General features: G+C 33.0%; 1 protein-coding gene across 2 annotated transcripts in view; it reads right to left on the bottom strand.

Moving 5' to 3' along the window:
* Positions 1-1798: 1798 nt before the first annotated feature.
* Positions 1799-24449, bottom strand: part of LOC143240083 (ribosomal protein S6 kinase beta-1-like) — a 94613-nt gene continuing 71962 nt past the window's right edge. The window contains exons 15-16 of one of the 2 annotated variants that reach the window (XM_076481928.1): positions 7697-7865; positions 1799-5517 (exon numbers count right to left, since the gene is read on the bottom strand). In XM_076481928.1, coding sequence (XP_076338043.1) covers positions 5512-5517; positions 7697-7865 — 175 coding nt within the window. In that variant the 3' untranslated portion in view covers positions 1799-5511. Of the gene's footprint in view, positions 5518-7696; positions 7866-15077; positions 15205-24449 lie in introns of those variants that run through there. The other variant, XR_013021566.1, reaches the window with a different exon arrangement.

Raw genomic sequence — 24449 nt, 5'->3', positions numbered from 1 at the left:
GAAACCACCAGGTTATCACACCACGCGCATTAAAAACACAAAAAAAAAAAAAAAAGAGACGGACTATTTGATAAATACGTCGTGTTTGAACTGATAGTTTACTACATTCTTTTTCTTTCTTCGCAGATTAAGTTTTCTTATAAGCCAAATTAGATATACTTCAACAATCAAATCACCATAATTTAATTCACTGTAAAGAATCTGTCAGTTCCTAAGAATTGATAGTCTGTTACTTTTTCTCCTATCTCATGATAGAAATTTTAATTACAGGTGAGGATAATTAGAATGTGTCATTAAAACTGAAAAAAAAATATTTTAACAAGTGTACGGTAAAGAATTCTTGCAACATAACTGAAGAGACGCTACATCTCCGATACTTTAGTGCTGTCAACTAATAAACTATATTTATTTTTATAATTTGAATATTTTGTACTTTAAGTGCGCAAATTTGTTACTGCATTTCCTTCGCTGTTGCTGATTTACATTCGACATTTATTTTTATGTACGTTTGCGAGTATTTGCGTAGAAAAGTACTGTATCACATTATGAGGTTAAATAGTATCGAATCATATTCCTAAAGTTGTAACGAATTAGATCGATTCATCCTTAAATAAAGTTGGTCTGCATCAAATACTCCTAAAGTGTGCATGAATATTACTGCTCAAATAAAAATTCACCGAAATTTTCAAAATGTTATCTTAAAATCAGAAGTGCATCCGCAAAACAAAATAATTACCGCAGTATTTACAGATATTTGTGATAACGTTAAAAAGATTTTATAAAACTGAAAGGTTTGTCTGTTCAGCTTTGAAGAAACAAAAGCACGAAAATAAAATAATCAGCTAGAAAAGAAATTAAGCTTAACTTTCCATCCCAATTTATTTCAATTACTTCTCGGCCTTAACTGGTTGGAAAGTTACTCGTAAATATTCTTAAAAGACAGAAACAGTTTGAGTCCGGAGAAACTCGTGCCACCTTTTGGGAGAAAATGCAACTACCTGATTGATACAAAATAATGTAGCTATGTTTGTTAGTTACGGCATTATTTTTCACACGTGGCCTTTTAATACGGTTATCCTTGTATACGTGTTTTAGAACCATTAGATTCATTTTGAGAAACAATATCGCTGGAGGGGGTGAGATTCCACAGATGTAGGCAATTTCGTACGTGTATTAATAAAAATTGTAGTTGAATTTCAAAAAATAAAATATTTTAAACATTTTATAAACTCTTAACGACTTTTTAAAACATTGTACTTTTTAACGTAAAACCTAATTAGACAGGCTTTAAATATACATTACGTTAGGGGCTATAACCTGTCATCAGATATAGGACTTAATTAGTGCTAAAATCCCGATACTGAGAAACTACTCTACCGATTTAAAGAATAATTCATATAAAACCATCAACTCCATGTAATGTGTCGAAACTAATATAAGCTTTCTGGAACTATATGCTGTAGATTTCGGTTTGCCACATTTCTTCAAACTTCAGAATGAATCTAATGTGTCTGAAACATACCCAGCAATAACCATATTAAAAGGTAAGGTGCAAAAACTAATATCATTACTAAACAAACAAGGTTCTTTTTAATTGTCTCTCATTTACCGACATTTGAATGTCTATCTATAGAATGTTAGAAGGCAAGAAAATGCAAAGGAGCATCTTGTAACATCTTCCATGATACCTCAAAACTTATTTCAGTTATACATCCAACTCTAAGACTCTGTGAAGTTGGCAAAAAGTCAGAACCTATGTTATAAACATTCGGTACATTGAATTACTTAAATATAAGTATAAATCTAAATTATTTCTTTAATTTACATTCCAACTGGTTTTAAAAAATACAAGTGATAAACCACAAAAATTAGTTTTGAATATTTAATTCACACTTTAAACATCTTACCAACACGTACTGATATTAACCTACAAAATGTGTTTGCCTTGAAGATAATGACAACATTAGAAATTTAAAGAACTTAAAAAATCATTTTAAAAATAGTTATAACATATCATAGATTAAAAATTTCAATAAGCATGTTAGTTATTTTACTAAACTTTTAGTCATATGTACAAAAGTAACTATTTTTTGGTAAAATAAAAGTTACCAAGGTACCAAATTCCAGTTCACGAAGACAAAAATATGCCTCCGTTTTTCAAAAAAAAAGTTACAATAAACAGAGAAACTACTGTTATACTTTCAAAATAAACAATATGTTACAGTTGATTACAACAGATTTGTAAGGTTACTGAGATTCAGTTGTTCTAATGATCATGGCATATACCTATACGTTTTGTCTTTTATCCACATGCTCTTAAATTTGAACTTTATCTTTTTAACTAAACAAAAGAAAAATCAAATCAACTATTTAATTGCATGTTTACTTTGAGCTAAACCAAAATTTCTGGTGATCTAAAAAAAAGTTTCAGTTGATATGTTGAATACTGAATACTCACAAATCAGCCCTATCTGAACAGCACTTTTCCAAAAAGAAGATCAATCTACCAAGTACGTCTACCAAAACTTGCTTTTTTTTACTTTAAAAATTAAACGCATTTCATTTTGAACAAGATTGTTATTAATAATTTCTTACTTGAAATATAAATAACAAAATTTTCATAAAATCCAACTAAATACAAAATGCTAGTTTGTACAAATTGAAGTTTTGTGAAATTACTCTTTTGCTACTTGTAACACTGAAACTGTATATTATATTTATTAGGAAAACATTACTGGCAAAAAATCAAACCATAATAATCATCTAACATATACAAGAAGTAAAATTCAACCATATCTTTAAAAATTTTATAAAAATTAACAAACATGGTTCTAAGTTAGTTTCTATGAAGAAGAAAATCTTCTGACAATGTGCAATACTTCTGCTACAAAAGTAACAAACCTATGTGCTCTTTTAATACATTTGAGCAACCTTACATAGTTAATTTACAGTTAAGATACACTTTTAATATTAAAACCAATATCCAATATTAATTCAAATTTCAGAAAAAAAAATTAAACCTAACTTTTACACAGTGTCAACCTCAATTATTAATTTATTAGTTTAACAATCTGAAAGCCATGTTTAACAACATTCCGATAGTTAATACTTTACACGTGAATGTTGAGAAAAATCTTTATGGAGTTAATTTAAGTGCTAACACAATGTATACTTTCTTTAAACTCCAAAACATTTGAACCTCAAATGGGAATAAATTGTCTAGACATATAACTCCTCACCTATTCCACATTTATATATAAAAAAAGTCTCACAATTGAAGCTTCTTCACAACATTAAACTCTAATGGAAAATAGTATTAATTTATCATACAATTTATTACACTAATAGTTCTGCTAATGATCTTTTTAGTTCTATCATTAGTTATAACTAATTATGTTAAAAATAATTACTAATTAATATTGATTCTCCAAATAGTTTTAATGTCACATCTTTGACTTAGTTGGAGAAGAGCATAATTAATTAGTTATTGACTTTTAATTAACGACTCATTCAATATTCACCTGGATTATCGAAACAGTAGGTGATCTGAAAGTTGGTTCAAGGTGTTTAGTTAATGTCACCCAACTATAGCATGACTGTTCTGAAAGTGCCAAATTAAGGACAGAGCTGTCTAGATATCCAAACACAAAGATGTTTTAAAATACATGGCTGCTTGCTGTTAAACAACCATGATAACCAGCACTATACTTTTTGAAATTGTAGTAATTTGATGTTCAGGATAAAAAGTCTCAACTAAATCAAAATGATTTAATATGCTGGTTACAATCAGCATTAAACTTTCAATGTTTGGGATAATTATAATGATAGAGTTTGGTATGCAAACAAAGAACACCATAATACAATGTGTTTCAAGTCACAATCTTTCAATCAATTTAAAATTACTAATTAAAAGTATAAATAACAGAAGTTGAGAAATTTGAAAATTAATAACTACTAAGACTTTTCTTAATACTTATAAACACTACTTTAAAATTCAATGTGAAACTTGTTTTCTTATTGTAATTTACTTTGTTCTTTTGCTCAAGTATCCAAACCTCATTTGTGATTGTCAACAGATGCTGTAATTGTAATACTAAAAAACTAGCAATGTTTAAAACCAATAAAACGACTTCTTATCATGAGCTTGTCATCAGCACCTCTATAAATATTTAATTTTTAAACATGTTTCTCTTATGCTCTGTGCACTAACAGTTATAAAGTGTTGTTTATAAAGATCTTAATCCATATGAATATCCAATCAGAAAACTAGTAGCAATGAAAGACTAATCAAGTAAGACTATCAAAAAGATAACAACTGACTGACCAACCACTAAATCTATCATAAAAATACTGCTACAAATAATCAATTTAGTATGGCTATCAAAACACTAACACCTATAAATGACCAGTCAATCAGGCCATAGAAACAAAATTAGCTATATGCCCATAAGAAATATATTCAAATTAATCCATCATACTTTTTCACCTAATCTGCATACTGTTTGTAAAAATAACTTTTAATTAAGAGTGAAAACTTTTTTGAGCATCATGGTTCCAATATAAAAATGAGATGTTTCTGAATACTTTATTTAAATTTCTACACAAACACTCCTTGTTTTACATTTAAACTGTAACAAACCAACACACAACCTTAATAAATTATTGCACATAAGTGTATAACGTAACTGCATAGATAGACTACACTGTTTATACTTTACAAAAGCTGTATTGAGAAAATGCCATTGAAAAATAAAAGTAACCTAACAATTTTGAGTAAATTACAACAACACCAAGTGACAAAATTTCTTCTTCCATCCTATTAAAAAACTAAATAATAAAGGTAACATTTCTATGAAGTTGCTTAAATATTAAAATTATAACTAGTGTTTGTTTTGATATTTATTCTAATATAGGCACATAATTAAATTTAAAGAATATATATTTCAGCCTATATGACAAAAAAGAAATAAAATATTTATATATATTTATTTATTTATTTTAAATTTAAAGAAATTAAAATTTGAATAGTTTATTTTTCCTTCTCTTTCCACATATGAAAAAAACACTATGTAGGACTCTTAAAAGATTTTTTAAACTAAGATATCCCACCACCTATAGACAAAATGGGAAAGTTTGCATTTTCCTGAAAGTGTCTGGGGCACTGTAAATCAGTAAAATGAATTATTCTGGAGTACTTGGTTCTCTTTTCCATACTTTGCTCCTCTCATCAAAACATAAATAACAATGACTATAAACACCTGCTAATACTCAATTCCATTCACAAGTAACACTACTATACTTTTGCCAAGGTTGTCAAGATAGGACACAAAAAACTAGATAAACTGTTGGTTGATAGGAAAAGGAAAATAAGCAACAAGGGTAAATCTGTGAAAAAAAACACAACAGATGAATAAGTAATCCTTCTGAAAATAGAAGCAATGGGGTGGCCTCCAATGAAATGGAAACTTTCTTCTTGATAAAACTTTTGATGTTTTTACTTGGATAACTGAACTATATCTAAAGAAACAGGTCATCAAATTAGTGATGTCACAAAATAAAAACATATATTAACAAAATGTTAAAACAAACATATCTGAGAAATACACTGTTAATACCAACAAGTGTGTTATAAGAAAATGTTCCAATATTTGCACATGAAAGAAATATGGACCAAACAACAAATCAAGTATGTTATTAAATGATTTATTAGCTTAACCGTATATAAAAACCTGAATTTTTTAAAAAACAAACTTAATATGCATTGTTGCAGAAAGAATATTAGGGTAATCAGGAACATTTAAGTTCTCGACTAAGTTCTCTTGAACATAAATTAAATATTATAGTGTATTGTCAGAACTATGTGCATTCTACTTCATCAAGATATATTTCATTGTTACCATTCTGTAGCTTGTTCTTTGATTACACTATGTAACACAAATTTTGTTCCTGGATAGTATGTGTTATTTCTTAATTGCTTATGTTGTAAAAGTACAGAAAATGGTCATTATTCCCTTCAAATTTTGCTTTTGTGACCTGGATAATGAAATTTAGAAATTAACCTATTTTCTATGTAAAAATGAGCAAATTTGCAACATTTTCATTTACATAAGGTCTGAATAAAACAACATATGAATCAAGATTTACATGTATTTGAACTGAAGTTATACAAAAATGAACAAAAATGTTTAGAAGTGAGTAGTTTTTCAAGATTTGCAACTGTAGTGTAAATCACTTTCACGTATCAGCCCCCAAATGTAGTCTCCCATCATGTTTGAAAATTTCATTACCCAGGTCACAAAAGCAAAGTTTGAAGAGAAAAATAGGTCATTTCCATTTACTTTAGGTATAAGCAATTGGGAAATAACAATTTCTGTCCAGGAACAAGAAAAAGTAAAAATTTTGTTACATAATGTTATATTTGAATGTCCATTATGTAGTTTTTTTAACTGGTTCAAGTTAAAAGTGAGCATACCATTGCATTATGCTTTCTTTTCCTTATATGTGGAATTTGTGATAATTTTTCTAAACTTTTAAGACATAATAAGTTTTACTTTATTTTTCCAATAATATTCAGTTTTGTTCTGTAACTTTATTCAGTTGCAATCTATAACAAATGAATAACAAATACTGGTCCATCAAGGCTTTCCCATCATCTAAACTAAGTTTATCCAAAAAAAAACCAAAAAACTCAAAGCCAGCTCTTATCACATTTTCTCTTAAACTTACTTAACTTTACTGTTTCTATAAGGCAACTTGTTACAAAACACAACTGCCACATTAAAAATATAAAACTTTTGGTTAAAGATGGTTCCTATCCTGCTAAAATTTATATTCTGGCTCCTAGTTCTACCATTCTCACTATTAAATATGAAAAAAGATGATGTATCAGCACTATCAATTCCCTTAACAATCTTAAACACCTCAATCAGATCCCATTCTAACTCTTCTTTTTCAAGAGAACACAGTTTCACAGATCTTAACCTCTTCTCATATAACAACCCCTCCATTGCAAGTACCATTCTAGGAGCCCTCCTCTAACAGTTCAATACCCTTCTCAAGCTAAGCATTCAGACCAACTGACCTACTTATAATTTCATCCCCACAAATAATTCTAGACAGTATCCTTGAAAAAATATTAAGTTATGGTCTTTTACTTTAAGTGAGTTTATCAACCCTTTATACTTATTAGTCAGCATTTCTGACCTACCTCTCCCTACATCATTAGCTCCTACATGCACAACAAAAACTACAGCACTGCTAGCACCTTTATTATATCTCTCGCTCTGTCAGTTATAACCTCCATCATTACCCCTGTGTAGCAAAATCTAATTCTTTTCCCTCTATTTATCCCACAGACTACACTATCCTTGTCAAATAATTACCTGTAATAATTATAACCTTAAGTTTACCATTCACATCCTTCTCTGTCCTGTTTGTTTTTCCTTCTCTACAATAAATCCTCATCTGCACAAACCAAAGGCTGAAATCTGTTGCTCAAAATAACATGTTCATTACAATTAAGTCCTCAGTCCCCGACTTTTAGCCCTAATAGTACTGTTTCAAACTTCCTGAGAGTAACTGTCAGTTGATGCATCCCTTGCATGTAAACTTAAGAACCTCTTGAAATCTGTTGCCAATACAGTATTTTATTACTACCTTATCTAGTATAATAATACTGAAATACTGCTGTTAGTACCTTAAGGCCTTGTTTACGAGCAGGAATTGCAGGAGACCTAGGAGGTTGAACCATAAGAGGAAGACAGCTACTTGTGTCCATCTGCTCCTCGTTTTGTCCCATGGATGGGGCAAGACTACCATTTTTTGTTGATTCTTCAAATAAAAATGGTTGAGCTACTTTACAAGGACTACAAGAAAAAATTAAAAAAAACATTAAATTTGTAAAAGTATATATATATTGCATACATGAAAAATATTTGGAGACAAAATCTGTCTTATAAGAGATGTTTTTTTAATATTTTTCTTTGTCAGTCAACTAACATAGAGTTTTTCTCATATTTTCAAATTAGTGTTGGGATGTAAATATTATGAACAATAAGATATAGAAATAGAAGGAAATAGGTTGGTAAAAGTTCTATGGAAATCAAAAAAAGGCATACAATACATGACAGCATATTTCACCTTGAAAAACACAACCTTTCTTCATGTATACAAACACTTCAATACACTTGTAGTGCTCACATAATGCCAACAAGCATAATAAAACATTACAGCATGCCAATATATTAGATAGCTTGGACTGATACAGGTCTTGTCCATATACTCTGTCCTGCTAACAAGTCTACAATCATAGTAATACCACATAAAAATAAATGATTGAATGATAGACACCTAAACTTAAAACTGATGCTTCAGAATAAGCACAAATAAAATGCAATCATTAGTAGCTGTAGAAATCATTTCTTGTCTAACTGTCCTAAATGAAACATTCTTAAACAATATAAAAACCTGCTTGATTTTGCTTAAGAAGCCATATATCTGTCTCTCTTAATATAAGAGTGAAAAAAACTTAGAACTGACAAAACACTCCCTTGTTTGTTTTTATCTTTCAGCCATGCAAGTAGCTTCTTCATTTTCACTTTCTGTTCAACATATAACATTATTTTATTTCAAATATTATCAAAATATAATTTCCTAAATTTCAGAAAAATCATTCTAAAACTGCTTGTAACACAGTTTTAAAATTTCTGGTTGGGTAAACTGAAAAACTTTTGCAGGTCTGCAGATGTTTTTTTTATTTTTTACTTACATGTAACTCTAGGTTGATACATTACATCATTTGCTAAAAACAATTTCCTCTTTTAGGTCCACAGCTGTTTTTCTGTATTGCTTATAATGCATAGAACTGATAAACAAGTACTTCTTAATATTATAATTATTATATAACCATCTTTGAAATGTTGCTATAAATTTGCCCACATACCAATGCTAATTCTGACAAACCCCCAAAAAAACTAAATATCACACACTATCAATATAGAATATTATGACATTTGTCCACGTAGTGGTAGTGTAACTATACACTGCAATCAAGAGATACCTACCAGTTGTTGTTGAATTTATCCCAAAGCTATGCTAACCTAATTTGAAAGTGATGAATTAGTAAGAATACACCACACACTGCCAACTCATAGGCTACTCTAAATAAATACTGGAATTTAGCCTTAACTTTTATAATGTACCCAACGTTCCAAAGTGCAGTATGTGATTTATCATTCTGGGGATAATTATGAGGACTTAACATGTAATAAAATACAAGAAATATAAAAGAACTGAAAAAATGTTTGAACAACATGACTATTTACTTTATCCTATCACAATAGGTCAGGGTTCAAAGGCCATGTCATTGAGTTTGTTGACTTGCATTCAAAATTTTATTGAACTATTTTATAAATTTGTCAGTAAGTTTGCAAACAAATTATATGGGAATTAATTTCTTAATTTAAAAGTAAATATTAAAAAAACACATTTAAATATAGATTTTAGTGAGTCACATGGTATGTTAAATGCAGCGCTATATGAATTTAGATGTCTGATGTGAAATACTAAGTCTATAATTTCACATAAATTAAGAACTCAAATTACTAATATTGACAAGCTAGAATATAGAATAAGAAGCTCATACCTTTTTACTTTGCTAAGATGTGGCTTACATACTGAAACAAACATGGTGGCTCCATTCAATTCTTTCCATTTTTTTTTAAATGGTCCCTTATATATTCTTACTACAGTATATGACAGGTGAATAACCAATCAACAGTTTAGAATGTACCCCAGAGGAGTTTTTCTTTGAAAAAACTACCACATTATTTTGACCCAAGTTTTTAACAAGGTAGGCTGTCTCTACAGTCTGCTCAAAGTTTCATATTTTTTTAAATCTAAATAAAGCTTAGTTTAGTAACTAATTAAGCTTAGTAGCTTAATAAATTATAGTAGAATTCTATGGTATCAGTGTAGCTATTTATGATGTTTTGGTTATCCAACTATATATATATATATATATATAACCTACAAAATTGTCTGTTATCCTCCACATGTGAAATTTTAAAAGGCTTAGCCACCTATGCCCAACAACAACTGAGTATAAAGGTTGTAGCAAGAGCAGATAATTGTCTGCTTTACTTCTTGATTTATTGTTCTATATTTTAAGAAGAATAAGTTTAATAATTTATTTCTAAAAAGTAATAATCTATATACATACATATATAATGTATAATAATTGAAATGTGACTACAACACAAAATACTAGTCCACTAACACACAGCAAAGATAGGGAAGACTAAAGGTCAGTTTTATATTACTGGATACATAACATGAGTGCACGTGCACCTTGTCACTGCAAGTTAGGTAATGTTAGCATTACTTTATATTACATATTTATATTATAATATAATATATTATATTACATATAATAAATATATATATGTAAATATATAAGCATTAATATTTTTTGTTTGTTTTGTTTTTAGAGTAAACATTTGTATTTTCATATTTTAGTATGTTGTCATTTTAGCACAAAGAAAAGCATAATTTATGTTTTTATAATTTTTTTATGATTGCTGTGACGTTGGTCAGGTGACAGACCTCACACAGTTAAGAGTATAGATAATGATATAAAAATATAGTCTTACTGAAAACAAATGTTTCAAGCATACTCAGGAGGTTTTATAGATTACACAAATAATATAAGATTTTGGAGACGAAGAATAGATTTTTTAATCATAACATAAAATCGCTCAGACTAATAACAAAACACTATTTTCACAAAGAAATCTTTAGTAAAAATATTTCATTAAAAATACTTTTTTATAAACAAAATCTTTGTAATCTTTAATAAATTAAAGTCTACCAATTCTTGCAAAGATACAAATTCTGTATCAAAAGTTATAGTGCAAATACACAACACGTGCAAATGTGTAGATGAACTTGTGTATATTATACCAAGCCCACTGCAAAAGGATTAATAAACTTCCAAAAAAGTATTGGTGGAACAAATGCAGAAATAATTTTTTTCATATTCTCCAGAGGTGAAAAGAAAGATTAAGAAAAACCAGTTTATATATTTCTATAAAAAATAGATGAAATAACAGCATGCATATATCCTCGACACTAAGATCTCTTGTGATTCAGGTACCTTTGGTATGGTCTACCTACCATCTTCACTCCATTATACACACTCAGAACACTTGCAACAAACAGTAAATACATCTTCTTGTCACCACATAAAAGATCTGTATTATAGTTTTCACACAACATGTTAGTTATACAAAAAAGTGGTATGTTTAGAAAATTATTAGAACCCCCATTACAAGAATTGGTTAGAGTATCCTAAGAATAAAAGTTCAGAATTATCTAGAAGAATGTAGAAATATGTGAGCAGTTGGTAAATTTGTCTAAAAAAATATTACTTAACCCAAGGGAAGTTTTTTTTTTATTAGTATCCTACATTTTTACACTGTGGTTTACTGAAAATAAAATACTATGACATTATCAAACCACTGCTATGTCAAGGAACAAGTCAATTTCAGAGTGACTGTTGAGTAAACAGTTTGTAATCAAAGTTATGTCAGCAATGTCACTTCAGTAAGGAAGCATTTTACCAAATTGCTCACAACATACCTGAAAGCTGTAAAACAACATCCAGGTCTCAGGAGGTACCTGTATTAAAATATGAAAGGAGCAAATGACAATAATATGCAGCAATCACCCTTGCCAGAGGTTGAAGAGTAGCACTTGTTGACATTTACCAGTTCGCCAAAGTTTTGGTTTCAAACCTGTCCAATTAGCAACTTTTACGTTGAGCCCCAGGTATAAATGTCAAGACTTATGAGGAAGAACAGACTAAAATCGATGTTGTAACCATGAATATATCTCCAACCATGGAAAACCATTATCACTTGTTCAATAATCAGAAAAAATCAAGAGAAAAGAACATATATAGCACAAGACTCATGAAAATACAAAATTCAGCTATTGCAGAGCATACCACATCAACAGGACACAGAATAAATTGGAAGAAAACTAGAATCATCAACACAGACAAGTTCTGGAGGACAAGAAAAATCAAAGAATCATTTGATATTAACTATTAAACCTTCACTAAACAGAAATTCCAGATCAGAGGTGAATAACATGTGGCACCATTGGTTGATTCTACAAGAAATCTCTCCTCCAACCAGAAATAGTGATGATCCAACCAATCATAACATGCTCTCCACAATCCACCAGGACACTATAAAAGACCGACAACACCTACACACATGCTGACTTGAAGACAATAGGTGGAAGACTTTCAAAACGTCATCCTCTATACTTGGGTCTCCACAACAGGCAGTTGTCATCCATTCTATTAAGTTTCATCATGAATACTCTGCCTAAACAATCTATCAAAGAAGAGAAAAGTGAACAGACTGTGGTCACAAACACCAACCAAAAATCAATACTGCCACATGTCCATTCAATAGGGAAAATATGATTTTCTTCTTTTTAACCAAAATGAACAAATAGTTTCAACATACATTTCCTAGAAAGCAATCTCTTTAACTATTTAGTCAATTTTTTCAGATTTGCTGTCAAAAAGATAATACTTGCAAAGATATTCAATGAAAATTACAGATATAAAAGTTAAACTGCCCCATGCCAGGTCAAACATATTTTTCTGCTTAGCAGTGCATTACTTCTATAAACTTTGTATTTTATTCTTAGACTTGGATGAATCAGAGGAGGAAACTCTTGTCACTAATCATTCATACTTTGTCTTAAACAAACAAAAAAATATTAGACTATGAAATGAAGTGAAATAGTGGTTTAATACATAGATGCTAAACTTACTTTCGAAATAAAGGTAGAAGTGAAAAAAACTTTAGACGTATATCTCATGAATAAAACCATTTTAAATTAGATACTACTTTTGTTTCCAGACTGTTTAGTGGGAAGCGAATAAAAACGTTAAAGCTGTTTTATAGTATGCTTTTAAACATCCAAATTGTATGTGCGTGTAAGTCACCTGTATCTCCACTGATAACATCACTGAAATAACACATTATCCAATTAACTAGCATCAAGTCCTTAAAGAAGAAACACAAATTCCTGAAAGCAAATTAAATGTTTGTCTTATGGCTGTGTTTCAGAAGAATAGTTACCTTTGTATTACTGTTTATTGGAGATTTTTGTGCAAAACTACTGAAGTTCCTTGTAGTTAATATCTTTACACAACAAAAAATAGTAATAAAGTTAATAAAAAATCAAGAATATACATAAGAGTTAGAAACAAAACCCTTTAAGATTAAAAATATGTGCTGTGAAATAACTAAATACACTGTCACATAGCATGGCCTACTAAGACAAGAAAATACAAGTCCAGGTGGAAGGCTGCATTAAAGAGGGTAGTTTCACAGAATACTTCAAAAAAGTTACAAATGGTGAATTTAAAATGGAAGTTTATAAAATTACATACAATCTCTGAACAGAGAAATGTGAAAAACCCACAAGTAAAGATAAAGTTTCTGATGATGCAGGAGGTCCAATATGTTCGTGGGTTGAATGTGTTAAAAAATGAATGATCAGTGTCGTATCCATCACAAGTATCAAAACACAGTTTTTAGGGTAACAAGTCTTGAAAGTTACCACTATGTCACTGTGGGACATCTAACATATTCAATACAGATTCTCTGGCAAAAGCATAGGCTGAAGCTTCAAGTCCAGTTTGGATAAAAAGGGGTTACACTAAACTGTATCATTAAAAATCTGTTTAATCATTCTTGGGATTTGAAAAATGGATGAAAATTACACACACACACACACACACACATATATATATATATATATATAATCTTGTGAAATATTTTATGTTAGATCTAGTTTAAAAGAATCAGATAATAACCAGACAAGCAGAAAAGGGGATGATGCAGTATCCAACAAGAAATATCATGCAGTCCAATAAATATATCATTAAACCAATATTGATCCAATTTAAGTCATATCAGAGTGTATAGTCTGTTTCAACATGTTAATAAGGCTAAAAGGAAGCAAAATCATTTCACAATATAGCATGAAAGTTGAAATAAAGTTAAATTACCCAAATTAAAAGTTTAGCAGCTCTTTGCTGACTGTTTAGTCTCAACTTCTTTTGAAGAATCAGCAGTTTCCCTTACACATAGTAATGTGAATGTGATGTGGTCTCACATATATTCAAAGTAACTGGAAATGCTGAAAACAAGACTCTGCTATGGGTGAAGAAAACTTTGGTGATTCTTTAAAAGTAGCTGACACTAAATAATCATTTCATTCCACATATTTAGCACCAAAACTCGAGAAGAATAGATACAGGTGCCAGAATGACAGGAAAAGCATTCTCCAAGATTGATAGTAATTCTATAAAAATCACCCACTCCTTGATCAAAGGACAGCAAAAACTGAGAGGTGAAGAAATCAATGTTTCACAATTATTCTCCAAGATTTGTCTCAAATGTCCTTTAGAATGATAGTTGAAGGGATCCTGGAAAGAAACCTGATCCACAGTTTTCTACAATTATGATGCCCAATCTGTCAGACCCAGGTTCAAGCATTTCTGCAGACTATGAGGTTAGTAAAAGTAAGATATTTGTAGGAGGGTACACGATACCCTTTTCTGGTTACAAGAGTTTTCGTGTGGACAAGGTTGGTTGGTTGATTTAGTATTTTATGACACAAAGCCGCTAGGCTATCTGCACCAAACATCTGGTAAAAAGTTAAATTTAAAGTAAATTTAGTAAAATTCATAAAAGGAAATTAAGATAAAATAAAACAGTTTAAAAAAAACAAAACAAAAATAGTATCCAGTCCACAACATTAAGAGAAAAACTAAAGTAATACAAGGTGTAAAAGGACTTTCTGTAGCATAACTGTAATAATCATAACTTGCCAGGAAGACTAACAGTTAAGTACAAAAACCACTGTCAGTCACCTGAAGTTGGCCTTTCCTTTCCTGGTTCTGAGTTATTTGATGTTACAGCCATTTTCAGAAAGTAATGTAACAAAAGTTTTAAAAGACTTGTAGACAAATTTTAATAATAACTCACCAGGATGACGAACGGGTAGTTCAAACAGCAGCATTAGTCACCTGAAGCTGGCCTTTCCAGTCCTGGTTTCGAGTTATTTGAAGTTATGGCCATTTTCTAATTTCAAATCGAACTAGATGGACTGACTCTTAAAAGGAAATCACATTTAAAAAAAGTCTAATGTATAAATTAAAAAAACCTAAATGGCATTAAAAAGAATAATGGTCTTTAAAAACTAAAAACATTTTCAAGGTGGACAGTGTCACCATCACCAATAACACTGTCTAACGTTATGGATAAGCTTTGGGATAAAACATGTTTAAAATGGTGCCGTCGTTGAGAGTCATAATGACAGCAAGAAAGTAATATATGGCTTATTGTGACATGAGTGTTACACAGACTACACATTGGTGCATCAGTTCCAGATAAAAGAAACCGATGAGTTAAAGAGAAATAGGCCAGTCAGTTTTGAATATCCACGAGAACAAGGTGTAAACTAATATGAAGAGATTCCAAGACCAGTAGAGAACTAAGCGGGTCAGTATAAATAGTGCAGTTTGTGTACTGTTTAGTTTCTATGAGATCCAGGGCAAGAGAAATGGTGTACAGTTTAGCAGTGAACACAGAAGCTGTAGAGGGGATTCTGCATGCAACCACCAAACCACAACAAACCATGGCACAGCCCACACAGTCACCTGATTTCAAACCACCCGTATAAATAGGAACGGAAGGATGGTTTGAAAGATGTTCAGCAAATAACAGACAGTATTTCCAATCAGGAGTGTCTGCTTTTCTCAGACGACTTAAAGATAGGTCACATTTGGGGACTGTTAGAAGCCATGATGGGCTTACCAGTGGATGCAGCAATGTTAACCAAGGACAGACCCAATTTCTCCAACTACACCTAGATACGAAGGCCAAAAGGAGCAATGGCAGGTCGTCTGTTATGAAAAAGTATGGCTCACCAAGGAAGGAAAACACATCCCCAGGTTGCAAACAGTGGAGGAGCAAAGGAAGTTTATAAGATGTTATGTATAAGCTCTGAACTAGGGAAACAGAGAAAGCCCCAGTGCAGAACCAAAGTCCTTGATGATGAACGGGGTCCAGCATCATTAAGACCAAGGTTCTGGAAGAGCCACAGACCAGTAATCCATAGTTGAGTTTTGATCAAATAAGAGCACGATATACCTTTGGCATAGAACATCGATCTGCTCCCCAAGTGGTGGAAGAGAAGATACGGAGGATGTTCGGTGCTCTTGTACATTTGACCTGTAGCTCAGCTTACAGTAAAAAATAAGCAGGGACCACAGGCAGCACAACTTCACCGATACAGTGTTCAGGATTAGGATGAATACCCTGTTGGTGGCAAAAGGGCATGCAAACAGTTTTAGAGAGAGAGAAGTTAAAGCCGTTTGATGTGATCCACCACTTCAGTAAATGATTGAGGGCAGTCTGTAGCTGCTGCTCAATATACCGCATGTTCGACAATTGATATGAGATGTGAAAGTCATCGACATAGAGCCCATTTGCAACAGTGAGAGGGAGCTGTTCAGTGATGGCATTAATCTTTATACTGAAAAGTGAGACACTCAAAATATAGTCCTGTGGGGCTCCAAGTTCTTGTAGTGAAGAACGGAAAAGTGTCAAACCCACATGAACTTGGAATCTCCTGTCCATTAAAAGTTTTTTTTAATAAAAATGGGTAAATGGCCATGTAACCCATATAAATGGAGGTCTCACAAAATGCCATACTCCATGTTGTATCATAAGCCTTCTCAGTGTCAAAGAATATTAATACAAGATGTTGTCATTTGAGAAAGGCTTCTCTGATTGATGTTTCAAGTCGAATCTGGTGGTCCACAGTGGAGCTCTGCCTTCGGAACCCACAATGGGTGAGCAAGAGAAGGTTGTCTGATTCAAGGAACCAAAGCAGACGAGCATTAACAATCCTCTCCAAGGTCTTACAGAGACAGTTCGTCAAAGCAATTGGATGGTAGTTTGAAGGAAACGTGGGATCCTTCGCAGGCTTAGAGAAAGATAGAACAATAGCCTGGCACCAGGTATCAGGAAAGAGATTCTCCTGCCAGATCCAGTAAAAAAACAATCAGAAGAATAGTAAGAGAAGCAGGAGATAGATTGTGCAGCATTTCATAGTGTACATCATCAGGTCCAACCAATGTACTGCCAGACCAATGAAAGGCCAGTTTGAGTTCCACCAGTGTAAAGGGACGATTATAGTCATAGAGGCAATCACCTTGAAAGGAAAGAGATGATTGCTCTGCTCGAGTCTTGATGGCTAAGAAGGTGGAGGAAGAAGCAGAAGTGCTAGATACCTGGCAAAAGCTTTCACCTAGAGTATCGGCGATGCTCTGGGTATCAGCTACTTCCTGGCCATCAGAGAGCGAGATTGAGAGGAGGACAGAATTATATTGCCCACTGACCTTTTAAATCTTGCCCCATACGACTTTGGAACTGGTGGTAGAAGATATGCTGGTTGTGAACTTAATCCAAGATTCCTTCTGGCTTTGATGTCTTACCCACCAAGCATATGCGCAGTACTGCTGGAAAGCAACGCAGTTTGAGAGTGTGAGATGCCTACGAAAACAATTGCAGGCCCATTTTTGAAACTTCCATGCCATGTGGCAGGCAGAATTCCACCATGGATGAGGATATTGTGGGAAACATGTGGAAGTTATAGGAATACATTGAGCAGCTACTTGTATAATACAGTAAGTCACTGCTGCCACACAGCCATCTATTGATGATTTACAAATGATGGCATGATCAAGTTTTGTGAGAGCAGTGAAAGAAGGCCAGTTTGCATGATCCAGCTTCCACGAGGGCACGTGGGTCGGGTGGTATCGACCACGGTCAGTCTCTCTCAAAATTATAGGAAAATGATCACTGCCTCGTGGATTATTGTCAACCCTCTATGAAAAATGGGAGAATAGTGAAGGAGAGCAAATTGAGAGATCAACAGCAGTAAAGGACTGACTAGGTGCATGAAAATAAGTATAGAAACCAGTACTGAAAAGAGAAAGGTTGTGATCAGTGATGACAATTAAAGTCCCCCAGGACTAAAAAGGAAGATGGTAATTATTCAATGCGAGCATCAAGGTCTGATTGATCATATGTTTCTCCAGGCTACAGGTAGAAAGAACACACAGTGATGGCAAGACCTAATTAAACATGGATGGCTATGGCCTCCAAAGGTGTGTCAAGTGGCAAAGATAGGGTGGGCACATGCTGATCAACCAACAGTGCCATCCCTCCATGCACTCATCCAACACACAGCCTGTCATTTCTGTGCAAAGCAAACTGCTGAAAGGTAACTGTATCGGCAGGTTTCAGAAATGTTTTCTGTAAGGAGAGACATGCAGGATGGTAGGCAGCAATCAGTGTTTTGATGTCATCCAGATTAGAACGTAAGCCTCGACAGTTCCATTGTATCAAAGTGGTCATTTTTATTTATGTGGAGGCAAATTGGGTGGAGAATCCTACTGTTTATGGCTACATTGCTTTTCTTTACTTCAGTTCCAGGTACAGGCATTTCCTCAGATACATCTTCTCCCACCCCAAGATGCAAAACAATCGTTCGTTCATGTCCTCATTCCCTGGAACCCTCTTCCAACAGCAAAGACCTACCCAATCAACCCAGGGCAGAATCCATGGAGATCAACAGACCTCCCTCGAATGAACACATGAACGATGTTTTGCATCTTGGAGTGGGAGAAGATGTATCCGAGGAAATGCCTGTACCTGGAACTGGAAGAAATGTATCTTGGGATTTCTTGGAATGTATGTAATGGTGTTGAGTTGATTCATCAATTTTTCAACCATGGAGGTCAAAAGACTTTTCATTTGTTTTGAGAACAATTCTCTTGGAGACACAGAGAGATCCTTCTGCACTTCCACTATAGTATTGGAATGAATTGCAGCAGCATACATCCAAAATGAAGTAGTAGACAGCAACTTTCAAGCCTCAGGGTAAGTGATGTTTTGAATTGTTTTCAAATGTTACACCTCTTTTTCTTCAACCATTTAAGGCAAGAACAAAAGTAGGACAGGTGAGAGCCATTGCAATTCATGCAATGATGGTCCATTTCACACTCATAGACATTGTGGTCCTTGCCACTGCAATGAGCACACATCAAGGAACCACAACGATGTCTTCGAGTGACCAAACCGCTGACACTGGAAACATCTGAGAAGGTTTGGAATGTATGGCTGTACCCTGCAATTGAGATAGCCTGCCTTGATGGTGGCAGGTACACCCAGCAATATAAATGTCAGAATGAGAACACTGGTTGGCATCATAATTCCATCCTTGCGAGTAGAAATATGCCTCACTGCAGAAACTCCTTGGATGAAGAAACCAGCAAGAATCTCCAACTCAGGGATGTTCTTCAAATCCCTCTCAACAAAAACTCCTCATGATGAATTCAAAGTAGCATGAGGTATAACCTCAATAGGTATATCCCCAATTGCCTTTCAATGCATGAGGAGTTCACTGTGTTGAGATGTGGATGTTTCCACCAATATGTCACTAGATCGAAGCTTCTTTACTGACTTGGGAAAGCCAGCACGTCCCTCTAGTCCCTTCTGAATGATAAAGGAAAACATTTGCCCTAAAGGTGCATCTCAGAGAGAATGTAGTATCAGAAAAAAGGTACAGGTGTTATAAATGTTGAAGATTGCTGTTCAGAATCTTCTAGACGTGGACATTTACCTTTGGACCATTTTTTCACCATTTATGTTTTTATTTGGGGGATCCATGATAAAGGAAATTTCGGTGTCCACTAACCCTACCCACCATGAAGCCCTAAGAAGGGATGCATTACAATGTCAAGCAAGGACACTGCAGCAAAGCCAGGGTTTCGTGAGCACTATACCCAAACACCAGCATCAGATACAATGTCCACAACACCTGTTGAAAACATCCAACACAGGTACTTGGTTGACTCTAGCCCAAGTGAACCAGTCGATTGACCCAAGGGGGCCAGCCGTCTACAGGAATTCAAGGCCAAAGTGGCATGTTAAGATTGGACCTCTCAACCACCAGGATCCTCTCCTTCCCTTCATGGGTCACCACACACGGGCAACATGCAAGTGGAATGTAAATCCCAGAGAAGGTAAGCTGAAAGAACAGAACCTTCCCTGGGAGATCCTTTCACCATGTACAGGAATCCACACTCAGGGTTGTGTGGACAAGGAAGCAGTGGGAAACACGTTATCATTTTATGGAGAGTAAGAGTAGCTGTGTAAATAATATATGTTGGTATTTATACACAGTCATTTATAAATGGCATGATAGTGAGGATAAAGACAACCTCTGGTACAGATAAGTTAGACTTCAGTGACAGGAAACATTCACTGCCATAAACATCAATCTTCCAAGAAAAAAGAAAGGGAGAGACAAAGTGAACAAATAAGCAGATCAACAACAATAAAAGCCTGACTTTGAGTATGTAAGTAGATGGGATTTCTAGTGTTCTGTAGAGACATTATGGTTGAGAGTACATGCTCAACAGACCTACTACTTGCATCCATAATATCTCTGCCACAGTAGGCTCTGTTCATTCAAGTCTCTAAGGGTAGTAAAGAGAAATGGCAGAACCATTACACAATCTAACCTTACCTGATATTCATTGCACTCTTAGTCCTTGCAACTAACATTGCTATAGATTAATCCTATCATGACTAGTATACACCTTTCAGGGGTCAAGTGATTACCTACATATTAAATTTCAAAATTTAAGAAATTTGGGTAACAAATAATACTTAATTCTAATTCATTCCAAGAAGTTATTAGTCAAAAGTACTTTGGAGCTCCTACTTCATTACTATAAATTTACTCAGCTGATTTCATGAAGACAAATTAAAAAAATTCCAATTTCCATTTCTGCACATCTCAAACAATTTTGTCTACAATGCACTTATTGATTTTTAGAATGTTTTACTCATACCAAAATATATCTTTATATTTGTTTAAAACTGATCATCTATTGAAAATATCTTGTGACTGTCCTTTTCTGTTAGTGGCTTTATTACTACAACTCTTCATTGCTATTCTTTTATAATGTCACAGCAACATCTCGAGGTAGCAAACCAAAGATTTACATTAATATAATTACTAAGATGACATTAACAATAATGTAAATTTATTGGTTTTTTCCACACAGTTGCATTCCATTAATTTTTCAGTTACTGTTGCAACTCCACCTAACAAACTATTCAAAAGTCTGGAAACCTAAAGGACTAAATCAATCACATATATCAACATAATGTCTGTCTAGTATGCAAGTTTCTTATAACACATACTCATTTTTATTCAAAATTTAAAACAATTATTATACCAAACAACTATCTGTTGTCAAGGGTGCTGTCGTGTAGTCATCACAAAGTATGATTATGACAAGTAAACTCATGAACCAGATTTTAATAAAATTTTATTTACTTTGGATCTGAAAGAAAAAACTAATAAAAACAGAAACTAAATAATATTAATACTGTATATAAAATGGGTGATCTAATCAGGTACAAGCTCATGGTCCATCTTTAATAGCAAGTATTTTATCATTTCACTTACTAAAGTTATGTTTCTGTCACAAAGTGTATTATTGTCATTTTGTGATTTGCATTTCTCTCTCTCTTTATTACAGATCTTTTGACAAAAGCTGACAAAGAGCTTTGGCTAGAAACATCTTTAATCATTGTTGAAGTGTCAATTCTGGAGTTGGAATTGAGAAAAATTTGAAACTTCCATGTTTTTTATCCTATCAATCATTTTATGATTTTTTTGGTTTCCACCAAACAAGTCTTAAGCTTCATTAATGCTAACAACATCAAGATACTAATCACACAAAATCTGTTTGCTTGTGGGCAGGTACAGAGTTTAATTTGTAATAAATTAGTGTTTTGCCAAGTCAGTGTGTTTTCCACTTTTAAGTCCAATTTTCTAGATACTGTCTTTCTCAAAGCAGGTAAAACACAATATATCTTGTCACCAATAAAAACAGAGGGACTGACAGCAATGGAGCTTCACAAAATTCCATGATTTTTGAAGATTTTTATATCTCTCAAAACCCAAATACTAATTGATTAAGCACTGCCAATGTGAGAAGGGGAAACTTTAATGTTACTCTTCTGATTTGGAAGAGGACAAAGAACCATGAAAAACTGTTTTGACATATTTATTTTTCAAATAGTTGCCACTGTAAATACCAAAGAGAGCTTGGAATATATCTACAGACTTGGCACTTCATATAACTTGTTTATACACTGTATGCAGATGAGGTGATATACATACTAAAATAAGTATTTTAGACATCTCATATGTATCATTCCTTCCAAAAGGAAATGTGTTTAATGGCCAATCTATACCTGATTAGCTGGTTTAGCAGGAATCTCCAATTGAGGTAAATTACTAAGAGCCTTCTCCCTAGTAGCTTTTCTCGCACAATACAAAGTTTGGTTTGTTTTTAATTTTGTGTAAAGCTATGTGATGGCTATCTGCATTAACCATTCCAAATTTAGCAGTAAAAGACTACAGGAAAAGCAGCTAATCATCACCACCCACTACTAACTCTTGGGAGACTCTTTTATCAATGAATAGTTTGATTAGTTGGATTAACCATCACATGATAACAACCCCATAGCTGAAAGGACAAGCATGTTTAGTGAGACAGAGATTTGAACCCCTAACCTTTAGACTGTAAGTCGAGATCCCTAACCGGGTCCAATTCAAAGTATTCTGGGAGATATATCTTATATAAATATTCCATCAATAGCTTTCGACTTCAGAAGGAATACACTGTCTTGTGATCATGAAATTTCAACAAGCAGGTCCACAGATTTTAATTTCTTTATCAACTCTGAGAAGACAACAAAGACCTCTAAACCTTTTTGGAGTGTATGACAATGAATGTAAAATTAAAAATTGAGGTACAGGGACAGTAGGATATGGTGATTGTAGGTTAAAAATTATTCTTACAAGGTTGTTAAATACTTAAATTCTGGTTATTGAAGTCTGTAAAAGGGAATAAAAATTTCCCTCTATCTACTCCCCATGGAATCTTACAAGAGGGAGTTCTACACTATTATGAACAGACAATGCCAAAATGCCATGGTTCCATAGGCACATATTCAAAAACTAATACCAACAGGATTCACAACATCCAATGAGAACATTCAATATTAGCACATAATGACCCTGAAAAAGATGTACCAAGATTTCCCTTCCACAGAAATTCAAGATCTATGTAGCAATAGCATTCAGAGATCAGGATCCTCTCCTCCATTTCATGATCAACAAATAGAGCAAATTAAAAGAAAAACAAAAGCCATGAACAAATAGACCAAAAATAAATATTCATACAATTCATACACATACTGGAACTTTACCCAAATTGGCTGGAATCTACAGGGTGTTTGGAAAGTCACTGTGCAGTTTAGTTTGTTAATAAATATAAAAGTGCACAGTGACTTTCCAAACACCCTGTATATTCAGTTTAAAAGCTTTTGGTATCTACAGTAGAAAAAATTTCTTACATCTGCAAGAGGTGAAAACAAGAGCAAGAATAATGACAATACCTAACAGTCTGAGCAAAGGCCTCAATAAAGGTAATCCACTACATCAATAATTATTCCAATCGTAATATATTCAAAGTGCATAAACCCACAATTCCTACTAACTTTTGCAAGTCTCAGTATCAATCATACAACTAGTATGATATTATGCCAGGAAGTTAGTAACTGTTGTCTAAGCTAATACCTTCATCTAGCTTGTTTCTAAGAATATCACAAATTATATGTAGAACAACCATACCAAAATTTAGAAATATTTACTTAAAGAAATACTCTTACTAGTTATGTAAAAGGCACAATATCTTTCAAATCACTACAGACATTTAAGTTCCAAATATGGTAAGCTGCACATGCAAAACCTTCCTCCAGATATTTTTCCATCATAAACAAGAATCTATGTTGAAGAGTGTACTGTTGTGTAAATATTTGTTACACAAGTTTTACTACTATTTATAAGAAGATAATCTGTAAAAAATACTTTTATTTTTACTAATTACATTAATTCTTATTTGAGCAGTAAGTTTTATTTACATTAACTTGTCCACAGAACTGTTTAAACATTTATTTAATCCTTCAAGGCAAGTATAAAAAATTTGGTCTGAAAACGTTGCATGTGTCCTGTTTTCAATGAATACTAACAACTTAGGATTAATTGAATTTGCAATGCTTTTGTAAATTGTGAACCTGAAAAGTTTGTGTAGTGAATTTTGTGCAAAACTACTTGAGGTCAATATGTGATGTCCCTAATTTTGAAATGAGACACTATAGGAAAAGCAGTTACATACCTCAAACCACTGCCAACTGCAT

Source organism: Tachypleus tridentatus, chromosome 13 (genome assembly GCF_004210375.1).
Source record: "Tachypleus tridentatus isolate NWPU-2018 chromosome 13, ASM421037v1, whole genome shotgun sequence".
Lineage (NCBI taxonomy): Eukaryota > Metazoa > Arthropoda > Merostomata > Xiphosura > Limulidae > Tachypleus > Tachypleus tridentatus.
This window is presented reverse-complemented; position numbering and strand designations above follow the sequence as displayed.